The following is a 16,994-nucleotide window of genomic DNA, read 5'->3' on the forward strand; positions in this document are numbered from 1 at the left end:
CAGCCATGAGAGCCATCCCATCACATCTTCCTGACATGGCTCTTGAGTCCTCCAGGCATTCACACATCTCTTAACTCCTCCTGTTTATTCCCCGTGCTTTGTGGATTTGCACAGAGGTGTTTAAGATGGGCCCTCAATGAAGCTGACATAAATCCATGTGATAGTCAATCACATTTTGCTCTTCTGGGCTGCTCTATACAAGTAATACATAATAAATCCTGAGAAATACACAGCAAAAGGAGCAAGGACCAAGCAGCCAATGTTTCTAGGAAGAGAAAATGAAATACAATCTGAATTCACTTACCTTCTCAATGACTCCTGCTCCCAAACTGTTAATGGCTTTGATTTTTTTTTCTGACAGTGGAGGATTGAACTGAATGGTGTTTCTCTGAAGAAGAGCCAGTGGTACGGTCACTAAAACCTGGAAGAAATAATTACAGTCACAACAGCAGCAAAGGCTGAATACTGCACTTAACCCTCACAGCATCCTCTCAGCTGTCTTGGATTATTGTAGGATGCAGCATCATACTCACCAGACATCTCTAGAATAGTGTCTGGGTTTACTTCCAAGTAAGGGGAAAGATGCCTTACATTCAGGCGAGAACAGATCCTGCCGTTCACGGGTTTGAAGTTGTAGTCTGTTTATTGCTTGCATCAGAATGGTTAACCATGCTACTAATTGTAGTACCTCCTGTAAAAAGATTGTGGACCCTCCATCTCTAGAGGCATTCAGAACCCACCTGGATGTTTCACTCTAGGTGATCCTGCTCTACCAGGGGGGTTCAAAAGAGATGATATTCCAACCCATAACATTCTGTGATTCTATGGAGTCCTGCATACTAAAGGGAACAATTCTGGGCAGATTCACATGCTAACTGGGGTAAAGTTAAGCAGGAAATGAAACCATAAATCATAACTGTTAGTTCAAAGGCCAGATAAAGACCTATTTGCTCCACAATTTTTGTACTATATTTATGGTGCTTAGTTCTTCAAATCAACTGGTACTCAAAACTCAAGCATGGTCAACAAAAAGTAGGCTCTAGGACATCCAAATACAGGTCACAAGACAATCTTTCATCTTTGATTGGGGAGAAATTGGACTAAACAGTCTTCTAAGGAAGGAAAAAAAATGAAAACTACAAAAAGGAAATGTACTGTGGTCACTGTTTGTGTGTTCCCTGAAATCCTTAATCTTGGAGAGTAGTTGATACCTTTTGTGTTGTCCACACTGTTCCATCTGTAGTCGTGACCTGTACTTCTTCACCAGAGTAGTCAATACTCTGTACCTATTGAAAGACAAACTGAAGATTATACTACACACATACTATATATATATACTACACATATACTATATATATACACTATACTGCAATGCAAATTCAGACAAGAATATCTAATATGCAGAGCACCAGTCTGAAAACAAGAAATTGAACAACACATATTTCCAGGGAAATGCTGAAAGAAAAACAACATACAAACTAGTAAGGAAAAATCATCACGATTCTAAACTATAAGCTCATAATAATATTTAAGTACTGATAGGCCTAAAAAAAGATTTCCAGAAATGCTGAAGTTGTCCTCTCTAAGTTCTTAAGACAAGTTGAAATAATCACAGGCACAGATGTGCCTGGTCCCAAAAGAATACAAAGATACAATTGGGTGCTTCCAAGCAAGCTAAGACACCTGCATCAACATTTTCCAGACTCACTGGGAAATTCAGCCGGATGTCCAGCCCTTCTGCCAGTTTATCAATCAAAGTAGAATATCCCACAGTTAGAAGAGTGTGATCTCCAGCAAACTGAGCAAAAAATTCGTTGTGGTCCCATGAGCGTGCAGATACCTGTGAACAGAACATAATCAGCTGTCTCTGCTGGTGAGGTGACATGAGTATTAGCTGAAGTTCCACAGTTTAGAAGCAGCCACCCTAATTCTCATCACAGCTGGAAAAAGGAAGGGTATCACCAGAATATATGGCAGGGCTGACAAAAGTAAATGGCTTATTTACCCCAGGCCACTAGATAATATGGAAGCATAGAACGGTTTGGATTGGAAGGGATCTTAAAGATCAGCTAATTGCAAACCCCCGGCCATGGGCAGGAACATCTTCCATTAGACCTGGTTGCTCAAGGCACTGTCCAACCTGGCCTTGAAGACCTCCAGGGAGGGGGCATCCATGATCTCCGTGGGAAACCGGTACCAGTGTCTCACCACCCTTACTGTAAGAAATGTCTTCCTAATATCCAGTCTAAATCTATCCTCCTCAAGCTTAATCCATTCCCTCTCATCATATCACAACAAGCCCTTGTAAAAAGTCCCTTCCCAGCTTTCTTCTAGGGCCCCTTTCACATACTAGAAGGCTGCTATAATGTCTCCCTAGAGTCTTCTTTTCATCAGGCTGAGCAGCCCCAACACAGGAATGGCTGGATTAAGAAATGTCCTAACATAGGTTGGTCAGTAGCAGGTGATTTATAGTTCTGCTTGTTAAAGAAAACAAGGAAAGCAGCACAAAAATTCAGGTGGACTGCAGTGTATTTAGTTTTCTGACTCTAGCAAAGAGATCAAACTTTACAGCCTTTACTTCAAATAAAAATGGAAATGTTTTATTTCCCAGCATGAAGGGGAAAAGAAGACACCAAAAAAATCTCAGAGGAATTTTTCTGTTGCTTTGAAGGTTCTTCCATGGTATCTTTCACTGACCTTTTGCCCCCCACCCCTGCAAACTTGTACTTAGTGCAATAGTGATTTTGCACTAAGGAATCCTTTTTAGCAGTGGAAAAACCTGAAGCCAGTCTCACACTGCTTTTCAGATGCCAACTTCTACCGCTGCAGTTGCATTTGCTCCATGTTTTAGTTTTAAAATTGAAGGTAAGATAGATTTTAACATCTTTCTGAGTTTTCTGATTTTTCCTGTGTGCTCATGAAGTGTGAAACTTGACATATCAAAACACTTTCCATTGACCACCCTGGTATAGCATCATCATGCAGATTTTTTCATGTTCTTGTGTGCTTCTCAATTCATATGGGATTTGTGCATCTGCACATATCAACCCATCTGTCCCACTACTGTAGTACAATTAACCCTAAACACCTTTAACCCAAGCAACAGGACTGAGTAAACAATGCACTGCAAACAATATCACAATTGATATTTCCTGAACCTGCTTGGTTAAAAACTGAAGTTACGAGGAAATCCAAGTACCACACAGTCAAGAGAATACCTAGGAGTGGTGAACTGGGGCCCTTTGACAGACTGTTGAAACACTTCAGAAGTTAAATGTAATTATTCTCAAGATACTTAGCAAGACAGAGAAGTATCTCCAGTTTCAAACACAGAATTGAGAAGAGGAAGTCACACACAACATCAGAGGAAGTGTAATTCTCCTGTGAATCCTACTACCCAGCACATCAGCAAAATGCCTTACTCCACTTAACCATCTACTCTCAATGTTGCCTGTTAAAGAGGATCTCACTAGAACCATGTCATGAACTCCAATCAGGTTCCCTAAGGCAGCACTGCAGACTCTGTCTCTGCTTTTCAAGAATAGCAGTTTAGGGATAGCTGATTCTTCCTCTGGGGCCACGGGTTGGATCAGATGGCTTCTCAGTGTTACTTCCAAACCTATGTTCTGTGAAGCTCAACCACTTCAGAACACAGCTGTCAAAACTCACCTGAGAGAGATTGCTGCCACAAGCATACTCCAAATTACTCAGATGGAACTGTAGGACTTTTTCTTCCAGTTCACTGAACTGGATACCAGACTCCTGAATAAAGGCTTTATAGATCTCTTGTATTTTTTCTGTGAAAGAATATGTTTAAAATGAGAATATATCACATATTGGCTGGCTAAGACATCAGAGAAATTAATTGTTTGGCTATCGTAGAACTGTGTGGGTTGGAAGGGACTTTGAAGATCCAACCCCCACCCTGCAATGGGCAGAGTCACCTTCCACTAGTTCACGTTACTCAAAGCCCCATCCAACCTGGCTTTGAACACTTCCAGGGAAAGGGCATCCACAACTTACCTGTGCAACCTGTTCCAGTGTCTCACCACCCTCACTGTGAAGAATTTCTTCCTAATATCCAATCTAAGTTTTTCCTCTTTCAGTTTAAAACCATTATCCCTTGTCCTATCACTGCACTCCCAGATATCCCTCCCCATCTTCCTTGCAGGCCCCCTTTAAGTACTGCAAGGTCTCCCCAGAGCCTTCTTTTCTCCAGGATGAACAACCTCAACTCTCTCATGGGGAAGGTGCTTCAGCCCCCTGATAATCTTGGTGACCTTCCTCTGGACCTGCTCTAGCATATCCACATCTGTCTTATGCTGGGGGCCCCAGAGCTGGACACAGTCTACAGATGGAGTCTCACAAGAGTACAGTGGGGAGAATCATTTCCCTGGACCTGCTGGCCACACAGGGCAACTGGCATTCGGGGCTGCAAGCTCACGTTGCTGGCTCATGTTCGGGTTTTCTTTGACTCACCAGCACCCCCAAGTCCTTCACCACAGGGCTGCTCTCAACATGCAGCTGAAAATACCTCAAGGGAAAAACACTTCAAGATAATGGAGAATCTTTGCAAACAAGTCCTGCTTAACCTTTACAGAACCAAAAGATCTGAGAATTTTTATCCAGAATTCAATGCAGAACTTAGGAGTTGCTAATTTTGTGTTCAGAATCCACCCTGAAAGGCTCTGGGAAGCAGGCATTCTAAGCAGATTTTTTGTTGTTGTTCTTGAATGTGCTTGCATGCTGTAAATGTGGTGGGAGGTGTTACCAATGGAGATGGGACTATTCTTGCCACCACAAGGCTTTGATCAGGCTCTTTTTAAGGCAGATTAGTCAAAAAGTGTGAGAGTTATGACTAGCTATAGCTGCCTTTATCAAGATGCAAGTCATTTGAATTGCTAGTGAGTGACAACACTGGTTACACTGAAAAGCTACCTCATGAAAACAAGATACCACATAAGAAGTCACACAGTATTGTAAAAGCTTTTGAACAGGGCTTTCTTAAAAGTTACAAGAGACATTTTGGCCTGTGTGCATACAGCAGTCAATCTCCCTTTTTATGTCCTTGGAGCCAGGCTATCACTGTTACATTTAAGGTCAGACCTACGGTCATACACTTCTAAAAAAGTCCCATGTAACAGCCAATTTAATAGAACATGAACAGAGCCAACATCTTCACTTTGCTACGTATCTCCCACTTACCACCAAGAGGAACATCCTGATGCTGGGTTTTATCTTTTCTCCACTCAGAGACGACATCTAGGATGGCATTGAAATGAAAGTCCATACGTTTATCAATAGTGGGATCTGTTATCCTTCCACCTTCCTGGATCAAGTCACATTTCTCCCCTAGTTTGTGCATTTTAATGCCAAGCTTAAGAAAAAAACATTTTATTGCTTTTTAAGTATGGTAAAACTACAGTGCCTAGACTGCTTAATGTTATTTCAAGTAAGGTGAAGCCCTTAATCTCGGATTTAAGTGATGCCACTTTAAAAAACATCCATGACTTTAAACAATTAGATTAACTAAAACTCTCATTCTCCTAAAACTGGAATACCATTAATTGTCCATTAATTGTCTAGTATTTTTCTCCCACTATTCTGTCCTTTATCAGGAATTCCCAGAAACCTCTTCTCCAACTTTCCTATCAAGCCAGAGGCTAGTATAAAGATGTTTGGTCTGGTAATCGAACATGATGAACCAGTCTCCTTCATTTCTACCTCACTTTATTCTCTAAATCACCATTAACATCAGTTCTTTTCTACAATTTTCTGGTGCCCAATACCCAAACAGTTCCCTGCATTCAGGAGTTGATAGGATGTTGCTTGCCTGTTACTGCTGATTCTATGACCAAACAAGCAAATAAGTAATCGGTAATTAAACCTAGGATCTTGCTCTGCTTGTGCAACTTGCATTGAACACACAACAGAGCTAAATCAGATTTAAGTTCTGTAGAGTCATTCTAGAGAAAACAGCACAAATGCAGTGCTGACTTCTTCCTAGGGCCTTGTTACTCAGGGTACACTCCAGTGCCTTTTCACATATCCACACATCTCACTAGGCTGTCGGCCACCACTGCAGATTTCTTCCCATGAGACAGCTGCACTTTGAATGAGAGATGACATCAAATGACCACAAAGGGATGGGCACCCAAGGTGTATTCAGAAATCATTGCTCCTCACCTCATAACTAAAATATTACTAAAAAAAAAATAAAAATTAAAAGTCTTCATGGCACTATAGAGCACTAAACAGTTAATGCAGCATGGGCTGGATTTGCATGCCTCTGAACAAAATCCATACTGAGGTTCCACTTGGAGAAATTCAGCTTCCTGCCTAAAAAAACCCAAACCAAACCAACAAATGAATTAATAAATCAAACTGCAGTGTGTTTGCATCAGTTGTTGTTAGACACATTCATCTTAACTTGTGCAGAATTGAACTAGAAATACAGAGGCTGAGCAAAGACAAATTCATCGCAGAAGTATGTGTTACGACGACATAGCCATCTCCTCCCACAGTAAAGCTTTTCTGGGCTCTTAGGAAGTCTGCTAGGGACTTTTTACACTACTGTCTCCAGAAAAGGAGGGAGGGAAAAAGTAGTTTCTTCTTGTTCTGAAGCCAAGGTCACTTTGCTTTTATTCACATAAGGTGCCCCAAACCATTCTACAGCTCTTCTCTGTCCCCAACAATTATCAGATATAAAAGCAACTTGGAATTTACTTGCAATGCAGAACACTGTTATAATCATGTCATGAAAAAGATCTCCCACCCTTATCCAGCCACCCAAACCTGGCTTTAACAACAGTTTTTCACTAGTGATAATACATGACCACTGCAGGGAACCCACTTGCTCACACATTAGTGCCACTGGGTTGTTGACACATCCGTTGACAATTTGTGCGCCTCTTCCAACCGTGACTCCGCTGAATGTCTTATCATCCCACACTCGGCCACCGATTCTGTCTTTAGCTTCTAAGACAATGACCTATGATGCAATGCAGCTTGGTAAATTTGTTTCTGGGACATTCCAAGGAAACCCCATTCTCATGTATTTCCACCATTCATACATCCCCCCTTCAGCATCCACAACTTGTCACAGGCAGAGAAATACTAGACTAGATGGGTGTCGGAGTATGCTAACCCTTAATTACTTATGTTATCTTTTGCTTTTTAGACAAACTCCATCTCTCCAGAATAGTAGAAAGCAACAGTGTTATGTGTATGTTGGGGTTTTTTTTCACATATATATTTTTATATGCCATAGCAGTTGGTGTTTATGTATTTTACTGCAGGATAGCTTTTCCATGAGACTTGAGGTATGGGAAGGCTGCACTGACATTTGCTATTTGGCAACCACTGAATGAGGTAATGGGCCATATAAATATCTACATATATATCTGCATATAAATATTTCAATCTGGAAGGTCAGATGCCCATTCATTTCCTTAAACATCAGCCCTGAAAACACTTCAGGTGTGAGAGTCACTGATTTTATTCAGAATATTCAGATATGTAAAATTATGTCAACTTATAAATACTGAGACCACACTGTCCATGATAAACATGAGGGAAAAGGGAAACACGTGTGATTTGCTTGGTTTTAATTAGCAACAAGTAAGTACAGTCAAGGGAACAGACAGAAGAAAATTTAATCCCATTTAAACAGCCATCATCATCATCAACAGTCCCATTGCATATCCATGACTCTCCTATCCTCCCAACCCAAGTCTACATAAAATACCCACTGCATGCTTTGTTGGCAAGAAAATGCTGGTTTTAAACAGCAGATTTAGCCAGTAAATCCCCAGATACTGCAAATTAGTTAGGATACAGAAATGTTTGTATCAAGAATGTAACTTTTATTTTTTCATTCTGATGAAAAACAATTTCAAAGCAGGGGAAGCCTGGGTTGTTTTATTTTACTGATGTACTGTAAAGCCTCTTACCTTAACTCCAAAGTTGTGCAGTTGTCGAGCTGCTGCTAACCCTGCTGCACCTGCCCCAACAATAATGACAGATTTCTAAAAAACAATGAAACATTGCAATAAATATAAATAGTTAGAACTGATCCAGGAATTATCACTGCACACCTATTGTTCTTGCTAATATTGAGGTTTCAGAATTCTAGGCTCTCTTGCCCTCTAAAGTAACCAGTGATAACTTAATGATGATAGGGCATTTAATACAGAGAAAAGATCAGTTGTGGCTGTGAAAATAGTTACAATGTTTAAGGGCTTTGAAAACAACTGTCTCAATATCTTTTAACAGAAACAGATGAAGTTATCAGCCAAGTAGCAAAATCTAATTGAAGTTGCCTGGCAAGAAACATACTTACCTTGTACTGATTTCAGTCACAGATTGGATTGACCGATAAAAACTATTTTATAAATTAAACATATATATATATAAAAATACACTTTGCAAACATAAATTAACTTACAATTTCTGAGAGGTATTCCATTACAGAGTACTGTAATTTGATACAGAACAGCAGTTCTGTATGCTGTTGAGCAAATTGCTAGTCATAAATATGGACCCTTTAATCATAGTTCTTACAAACCAAAATAGGAGTTGCCTCACCTATGGAAGAAGAGCTGTAATACAGTTAAGCCATGACAAGAACCTAAGTGTATTGTGGATTTTTCACACAGTTCCCATCCATCTGAAAAGCTCACAGGAAATGCAAATCCTTAAAACTCAATTTATAGATTCCTATAAAAACCTTGGTGGGAAGAGTCCCGTGTCTGTAGTTCACATAACCATCGGAGGCAGAGGAGAACCACAGAACTGTTAGGGTTGGAAGGGAACCACAAGATCATCTAGTTCCAACCCCCCGCCATGGGCAGGGACACCCTCCACTAGATCAGGTTGCCCAGAGCCACATCCAGCCTAGCCTTAAAAACATCTAGGGATGGGGCGTCCATCACCTCCCTGGGCAACCTGTTGCAGTGTCTCACCACCCTCATGGTGAAGAACTTCTTCCTAACATTTAATCTAAATCTCCGCTCCTCTGTCTTGGATCCATTTTCCCTATTCCTGTCACTAACCAACACCCTAGAAAGTCCCTCACCAGCTTTCTTGTAGGCCTCCTTCAGATATTGGAAGGCCACAACAAGGTCTTCTCAGAGCCTTCTCTTATCCGAACTGAACAATCCCAACTCAGCCCTCTGATCATCCTTGTCGCCCTTCTCTGGACATGTTCCAGCAGAAAGTTCTTCACTGAGAGAGTTGTTAGCCATTGGAATGGGCTGCCCAGGGAGGTGGTGGAGTCACCATCCCTGGAGGTGTTCAAAAGGGGATTGGACGTGGCACTTGGTGCCATGGTTTAGTCATGAGGTCTGTGGTGACAGGTTGGACTCGGTGATCTTTGAGGTCTCTTCCAACCTTGGTGATTCTGTGATTCTGTCTGTATCTTTGTTGTAATAGGGTTTCCAGAACTGACAATAGGGGTTCCAGAACCAGGTGAAAAACATATGTTTGCTTTTGCATGTACTTGTTACATGAATGGTTGGAATTATAGGTAAAGAGCAAAAAATACAGAACAAACAAACAAACAAACAAAAAGCCATGTGCCATGTATTTTTATAGCACTAATAACATAGGAATTATTACAGCAACTTACATTGTGGTATTCTTTAGGAAGAAGATACTGGTCAGGACTGACTGATAAAATCCCTGTATTAATTAGCCCTTTCCTTGTCATAAAATAAAGTATCCTCTCCATTTCCTGCACACAGCGAATACGCACAAGCCCCCGAACAATGATGTGATGGACACATTTTTGAGGGGTAAGAGCCTCCTGCAAACCAGAAACAAAGAATACATAGTGTTGACTTTCTAATACTCAAGGGTTTCATAGGTTTACATCAAATTTAAACTATAATCCAGGCAGTAAAAATTAATCATGAATCAGGCTTCTTAGAGTATTTTAGAGACAAGTTTTGTGGAAGTTTCTTGCTAGCCAGCTTTACACAGTAAGGTAACCTGGTAGATTAACATGGAACAAAAGCAACTGAGTCTAGAAGATTCTCTTGCATACTCTGTGGTGTGCTCCATTAGTACAGGAATGGTATTGAAACACATCCCTGACTGCAAAATGTATCTGCCTGTTGGCAGTGGTCACAATGACATTCCAGTAAAACCCATTTCAAAATGGCATTTCAAATAAGATTCATATCTAAAACCTTCATGTAAATAGGCATCAGCATCTAAAAGCTTCAGTATGTGAAATTCCAGCAATTCCATTAAAGGTGGTGTCATAGACTTAGCCTAAGTAAAAAGCCAATCACTTCCCTGTCCAACAGTCATATAAAAGGAAAATATTAATCATAAAGCACCCACAAAAACTGTTTGGAAATGTTCAAGCATCTCTTTAAAAGTTAATAGCTGGGAAGGCTCAGTAGAGATTTAAGGTTTTTAGAGCTTTTGTATTTTACTGCAAAAAAGCTCCTAGGGATTAAGAAACAAACATCAAAAAACCCAACAACAAAACAAACACACACACACACAAAATCAACCCCCCCAAAAGCCCCAAACCAACAGCCAGTCTTGAACTGGATTTCAAAATGATGCAAGTAATTTCTCTGGACCATAGAGAGATGTCTAAGAAGAGAATCCACATCCCAAAAAAGTACCTATTATTTGTAAACAAGCAAATTAACTGTCATCATCTTTTACCTTGCAGTTTGTGTACCACAGAGCCAAAATCAGGTTTCTCAAAGCCAAGTACATGGTAGGGTCTCGTGAATATTCTGGGAACTCATAGAGCTCATCCAGTTCCATGACATCTGGCCTCACACAAAGTGCTTTCCCACATTCATTGGGCTGGTAAAAAGGCTGGAAATACTTGTTCATGCCTGCAACTGAACAAAGACACACCAGGAACCAGTCATATTCCATCATATCTTCATCACGTCCTTTTCCCTCCGAAACAATCCCATTGACCTCACACAGATGAACACATCATGAAGCTCTCCAGCCATCTTCAGAATGTTATTAGTGCTGAGAACTAAACAACTATTTCTGAATCAGGAGCATTAAGTGCCTTATAACCTCAGTTATAAGACAAAATCTATCACACCTATTTAAGCAACAGAGCCCTGCAGATGGCCCTTACCAGTCAAATTAGGCACGCTCTTTAAGTGCTCTAACTTCACAAGGTTGGATTCCCCAGGTAACCGATTAGTGCTGGTACAGGATGGACTCATGCCCACGCAGTCTGGATAATATGCAGCTAGAAAGGGAGCTGCCACACTGTCTTTCAGCAAAGGAGGGAGTATGAGCATGGAGTACCACCAATGGTCTGAAACTTCAGCCACTCTCTGGCCAAGCGGAGAAGTGAAGGAAAGAGGGGAGAAGAGAACACGTCAGTACTTTGAAAATGGAAAATGAACCAATTCCCCCCTCCCTCCAAAACTGAGATCAAAAAGCACTAGAAGTAGCAATCTCAGAATTGCAAGTCATAAAGACATTTTCTCTCCCTCTTTCCCCTTCCTCAGCCTGACACAGAAAACCTGTAGCTTTCCTATCTTCCTCAGAGACTTCACAAACTCCACACCCATGTCGAAAACAAACAGATGAGACATGCCATGTCAACACATCTATGCCTTATCAGGCCCTTTTATAAAGTCTTTACAGTTGTTTATGCTTCCAGAAATCTGCACTTGGAACAGTCTACCTGATCAATTTAATTCAGTCTGCTATCCCCATCAAAAACCTTCTAAAACCCTAACAAATGCCGATGATTCATCCGTAATTTACAAATCAAACATGCAATAAGGAAACAAAACCACAAAGCTTCTGCAAGAGTCAACAATAAGCTGGAACATGCTTCCTGGGGTAGAGGTGCCTCAGGTACGCTTGTCAACATTGGCTTCTTGAACACAGATCATACTAAGTCTGAAATGCAGGGTTACAGGCCCATAAACCCACTGAAACACCGACATACATCAGATCTAGTTTTGTGTTACGAAGGAGAGGAGAGAGAGAGAGCACATTTTGATGTTCTCTCAGTCTTCAAAAAGAGGAGACTAGCTTGACTTAAGAGACAAACCACCTAAAAGACAGGGAAATCTTAGGATGGGGAATTTTATTTGAAAGTTAGTGAGTGAATACAGTTTTGCCTGATCAGAAATTAGGAGTAAACCTTGAATCACAGGCCACAACTCAGAGACCACAAACCACCTGCAAGCAATGGTACGGTAAGGGAAAAGAGGTAAAAGATGAGAAAGTAGAAGATCTTAGGCTCTGTTGCAAATAGTTTCTGACAGTTTCCTGAGCAAAATGCATAAATACTGACTTAAGTGCCAAAGGACCAAGAAAAAGAAAGAAATACATGTACTTTAAAACTGCTTTCATATTCTAGGACAAATGAGGAGGAACAGCCACTACTCACCAAGTCCTCAGGCATGGAACACTGGTCTGAGCCCTCACTCTGAAAGAAAAGGGAATAGTATCAGGGGTATTCTTAAGCTGTACTACAAAAAGTAAATATAAAATGAAACAGTTTACCTATGGGTGTAGTCCTTTATACTTAAAAAAAAACACCTGAAAAATGTGTTAGTCTTGGCCTTCTGAAGCAGAGGTGATCATATTGGTACAAATAAATAGTAGAGAAATACACAGTTAAAAACCACAACATGCTGTAAAGCAAAAACATCCCAGAACAATGTTTCTCATCTGTTATGGCAGTTTCTACTGACCAGACATTAAAATATAAATTGTATTCCATGAAATTGAGTGGAACACTGAAACAAACATTTTATTTTAATTTTTTAATTATTTTTTTTAAAAGTAATTTTATAGGGAAAAAAATCTGGAAATATCCCATATTTTCCAGACAGACTTTTCTGGTCTAGACTATTTTCTTTTAAAAAAAAATAAAGTTTCTCTTTTAGTTTAAAAGTATGTTTATCATGAAGCTTCAAGATTAAATTCCCATCCTTCTGATTTTCATATGATCAGTATTTTCATGTTCTGTCTTTAAAACTGTATAGATTCTATGACACTGTAAGGACTGTTTCAAATTTCAGGGGGTATCTTCATGCCAAAGCTGCAAGTTTTCATGTAAAGCCTCATGGCAGACTTGCTAGGAATGAATAAAAGCTCATTGAGCTTTTCAAAGGCTTTCCTTAATAATGAAGTATGGCCAAACACAACCAAAATAATCATTTTGGTGTCTATGTTGTGCATGCTGATAGTGTTTCCATAGCTTCAGAAGGGAGGATTTTACAATTGACTGTGCAAAGATATTCCAGATACTTCTTTCTCTACAGTTCCATTCTGGAAACAAAAACTCCAAAGAGCAGGTAGGCCTCTCACAGTGCAGGCCATCAGAGAACCATTTTGACAAAAAAAATAGTAATTTTGAAGCATTGAGCAGGGAATAAGAAATTAATGTCTGCAAACAGAAATATAACCTTGTCAGTTTCGCTATGAACAAAACTCTTCTGTTACCTTGGTGGAATTGTTCAGTTTCATACCACATCTGTAGATCTTTGCTATTTGTGGTGTCAGCTGGATTTCCTTTGTCAGCTGACGCCATTTACCACAGTCTGGCTTTGTGCACTGCACCTACCAGTGAAAAAACAAACGTGTTTTTACTTGTTGTTGTTGCTGTTCAACTCCAGATAAAACTAATGAAGCCTAACTGAGCAGTTAGAAAGCAGTGAGATGTGAGGAAGTTGACAAATATAGTTATTAAAGTTGTTCTCATGTAATCCTCAGGTCGTAAGTAAGACATTTGGTATACAGAAACCTTGTATCCACCTCCTGTAATAATTAATTTCTCCACAGAACCTAACTTCAAAATTAATTCACCAGCCAGTTGCTACGGTCTTCAGAGGGTTTTGCAAGCATTGCTGCAGAACCACACTGTTCACCACTTCAAAAATAACAACCACAAAAAAAGACCCCACCACCATCACCGACAACACACTTTGTTCCATTCCAGTCTTTCCTGCTCTCCTTACCAGGGAAATACAAAATCTGTTTGGGAAGTCTTTTTCACGCTCATACTTTCCTGTAGCTGGCATGCTCCCTTTTCCCCACTGACATCCTATTCTACCTGAACAATCACACATCTTGGCGGCTGCTACACTAAAAAGCAACAGAAGGTGGTTCTTGGCAGAGTGTAGAGAAGGTCTGCAGCCATGGAGGATCTGATCAGAGTTATTATTTTTATGCTTTTCATAGTCCGCTAATACTAGAAAACACCCTCAAAATCTTAGCTGACCTGTTGTTTGAGTACACAACATCAGAAATTCACATCAGAACATCATACTGAAATGCACCCTATTAAATTGCCTTTCAACTTACCCAGTAAGGAAGCTGTTGATCAGCCATGAAGGCTTTGGGACTGGGCTCACTTTTGCCATTACTTGTCCAAATCCTTTTCCAGGCAGTGTATTTGTCATAACCATCTTTATGGCTAAGAAGGAGAAAAGAAAACAGTAAGGAGACAGAAAATTGAATATCTAGTATAAATCAAACAACAGCAGTAACTCTAAAAATTGAGTATTTTATATCAGGACAGAGAAATAAGGCTGTAGAGAGTCCTATATTTTTTCTATTTAAAAAAAAAAAAAGAAAGAAAAAAAAAAGAAAGAAAAAAAAAAAAAGGAGAAAGTCATGGTTGTTATGATAGCAAAAAATTGCATCCTGACCACTCTGGCCTTTCGATCATGTGCTTTCTGGAATCAGGCCTGGACTGAGTCAGAAATATTGCTGAGCACGTAAGTGCCCAAAAGTCTTAGCAGAGCTGGCTGGATTCAACTCCACTCAAATGGGAAGGAACTTGGAGCTGAAAGCACTCTGTGAGCCTGCCCAGAGTCTTCAGTATCATCAAACTATAAGAGTTAAATCTGCTCACTGATCAGATGTTACAGGGAGTCAAGGTGTCCGGAACTTACACCGTAAAGTGAATTTGCTTTATAAATGAAATCAGATTTACCTAAAAATGTTGTTATCACTTACAATTTTTTGATGCTTTAACAAAGACAAAAGCTTCAGAATAACTGTGCACACAAACCAGCCTGCCTTAAAGTAACCAGTTTTATTGTCGCTGCTATATTTTAAGTTGATGATTAGTCCACGCAATGCCTGCATGTTTAGCACCAATATCTAAGCTTCACTTTGAACAGAGAAAGCACAGAGGACAAGTCTTTGTAATATGTTCAAGTACACAATGTTTCAACAGTTACAGTAACTGCCAAATTTTAGTAAGTGCTGAAAAGGCGCAACTGTAATTGGCAAATCTACCTTCGGTAATAGTGGTCAAAACATTCATTGCAGAAGTGTTCTCCACAGGAAAGATGATACCATCGAGATGTATACCCATTTTTAGCACATCTGTAATGCAGGAGACATAGAAATAGCTTTATGATACATTTAGGAAAGAAATCTTCCTCTTGACAGGAGGACATTCTAGAATGTGCAAAAATACTCAGGACAAGCCAGGCCTTTATGTTACATTCATGAAGGCTGACTTGCACAAGGCACTACAGTCATACAAATAACAATAAGATCATTTCAATTGTGTCAAACTTTATTTCCAGTTTCCAAACTAAGCAACACCAGATGCAAAAGAGGCAAAATGTACACAATGTGCAGTTTTGTACTAGGTCTGGCTTCCAGCGACCTCCCACTAACAATGGTCAACAATGGCCTATCTTTAGTTCATTTTAACCAGGCATTTCCTGAACATCTAATACATTTGCTCTTACAGCATATTTTGTGACACACTAAGCCTTTTGCAAATGTGCAAGAAGCCACAGTCTCTCTCCATAGGAACTTAAGAGTTCCTTCAGTTCCATTTTGCTCTGATATTAGTGCAGGGGTGGGAAAACATCCATTAGCAAAGATTATATTCATCAGAAAAAGCAATCACTCTTCACTTACAAAACTCTCATTAAACTCAATTAAATGGTTCAAGATAAATGCATGAGGTAAAAAGCAACGACCTAAGCTACTTATTGAAATTGCTAGCCATTAAGTGGTCTCATCTCAAATAATCTTGAAAGTATGTACTTGGGAGGGTGGAAGGAGTAGAAGGAGTTATTTCATATCACTGGAAAATAAATAAAACAAGGAAAGTTTTTCTCACTTAACCAGAGAAGGAGCAATGCTACATAATTACTGCATAATGAAGTCTAACATGTTGCTTATTATAGATACACCTTGCCAGTATCCACTCATTCAGTACTGCCACGGTCAGGACTTTTGCAAGTGCAAGAAAGTCACAAACAACTCAAGAACAAAGAGTTCACATAAGTACAACTGTCTCCCAAGACTTAAAATTTCAAGATCAGAATCTCCCCTTGGGACTGCAGAGCCTTCCAACTTAAGAGTGATACAGACTTTCAGCAGTAAATGGTTTCATTTTCCATCTTGAAAGCAAGTTCAGCTTCCTCAGATTACACTAATACACTCTCAGATTCACAGAAGCAAGGCGTGTTCCAGCAGACACCATTAATAATATAAGCAAGCATGTTCTAAAGATATTCTCTCTCTGAAATAGCAGCTTGCACGGTAGAAAGTTAACTGCAACAGGAGTAACTTGTGACACTTTCCTGGCATCTTGGGCTTCATATTAATACCTCTCGATTCTCCCTCTACTTTTGTGAATAGAGTTAGGATCCTAAACTTCAGCTGAAAGTTTACAAAAGCCCACGGAAAATGCAAATGAAAAGAAACAAACCTTTCAGCTGCACTGGCAAAGCAAACAGGACAAGTTGCAGTGCATCCAGCTTTTTCGCACTTCCTGTATTTCTTCTCTGATGCTTCATCATCATCATCTGCTGCTTCAGCTGCTTTCTTCTTCACCTAATAAAAAAATAGCTGAAATCTGACCAGCAGTGGCACAAAAGCATCTTCCACAAAATGGCACTCTGACAGTTTTGCAGCGTGTGGGTAGTATAAAGTGGTTAAAACGGTACTAATGAACATTTCTCTACCCATTGTGAAATAGATGCAGCACAAAACAGCTGTCA

At 39.9% G+C, this 16,994-nt stretch overlaps 1 protein-coding gene across 1 annotated transcript in view; it reads right to left on the reverse strand.

Annotated features, from left to right (window-relative positions):
- Positions 1 to 16,994, reverse strand: part of KDM1B (lysine demethylase 1B) — a 28,495-nt gene that overhangs the window by 7,726 nt on the left and 3,775 nt on the right. Inside the window, exons 4-18 of the mRNA XM_054163990.1 lie at positions 16,703 to 16,827; positions 15,265 to 15,354; positions 14,323 to 14,434; positions 13,462 to 13,578; positions 12,401 to 12,439; positions 11,123 to 11,327; positions 10,684 to 10,868; positions 9,629 to 9,805; positions 7,953 to 8,027; positions 6,854 to 6,991; positions 5,206 to 5,377; positions 3,670 to 3,797; positions 1,709 to 1,840; positions 1,212 to 1,286; positions 305 to 421 (exon numbers count right to left, since the gene is read on the reverse strand). Of these exons, the coding sequence (XP_054019965.1) occupies positions 305 to 421; positions 1,212 to 1,286; positions 1,709 to 1,840; positions 3,670 to 3,797; positions 5,206 to 5,377; positions 6,854 to 6,991; positions 7,953 to 8,027; positions 9,629 to 9,805; positions 10,684 to 10,868; positions 11,123 to 11,327; positions 12,401 to 12,439; positions 13,462 to 13,578; positions 14,323 to 14,434; positions 15,265 to 15,354; positions 16,703 to 16,827 (1,887 nt within the window). The remainder of the gene's footprint in view (positions 1 to 304; positions 422 to 1,211; positions 1,287 to 1,708; positions 1,841 to 3,669; positions 3,798 to 5,205; positions 5,378 to 6,853; positions 6,992 to 7,952; positions 8,028 to 9,628; positions 9,806 to 10,683; positions 10,869 to 11,122; positions 11,328 to 12,400; positions 12,440 to 13,461; positions 13,579 to 14,322; positions 14,435 to 15,264; positions 15,355 to 16,702; positions 16,828 to 16,994) is intronic.

This window comes from Dryobates pubescens, chromosome 9, assembly GCF_014839835.1.
Source record: "Dryobates pubescens isolate bDryPub1 chromosome 9, bDryPub1.pri, whole genome shotgun sequence".
Taxonomy (NCBI): Eukaryota; Metazoa; Chordata; class Aves; order Piciformes; family Picidae; genus Dryobates; species Dryobates pubescens.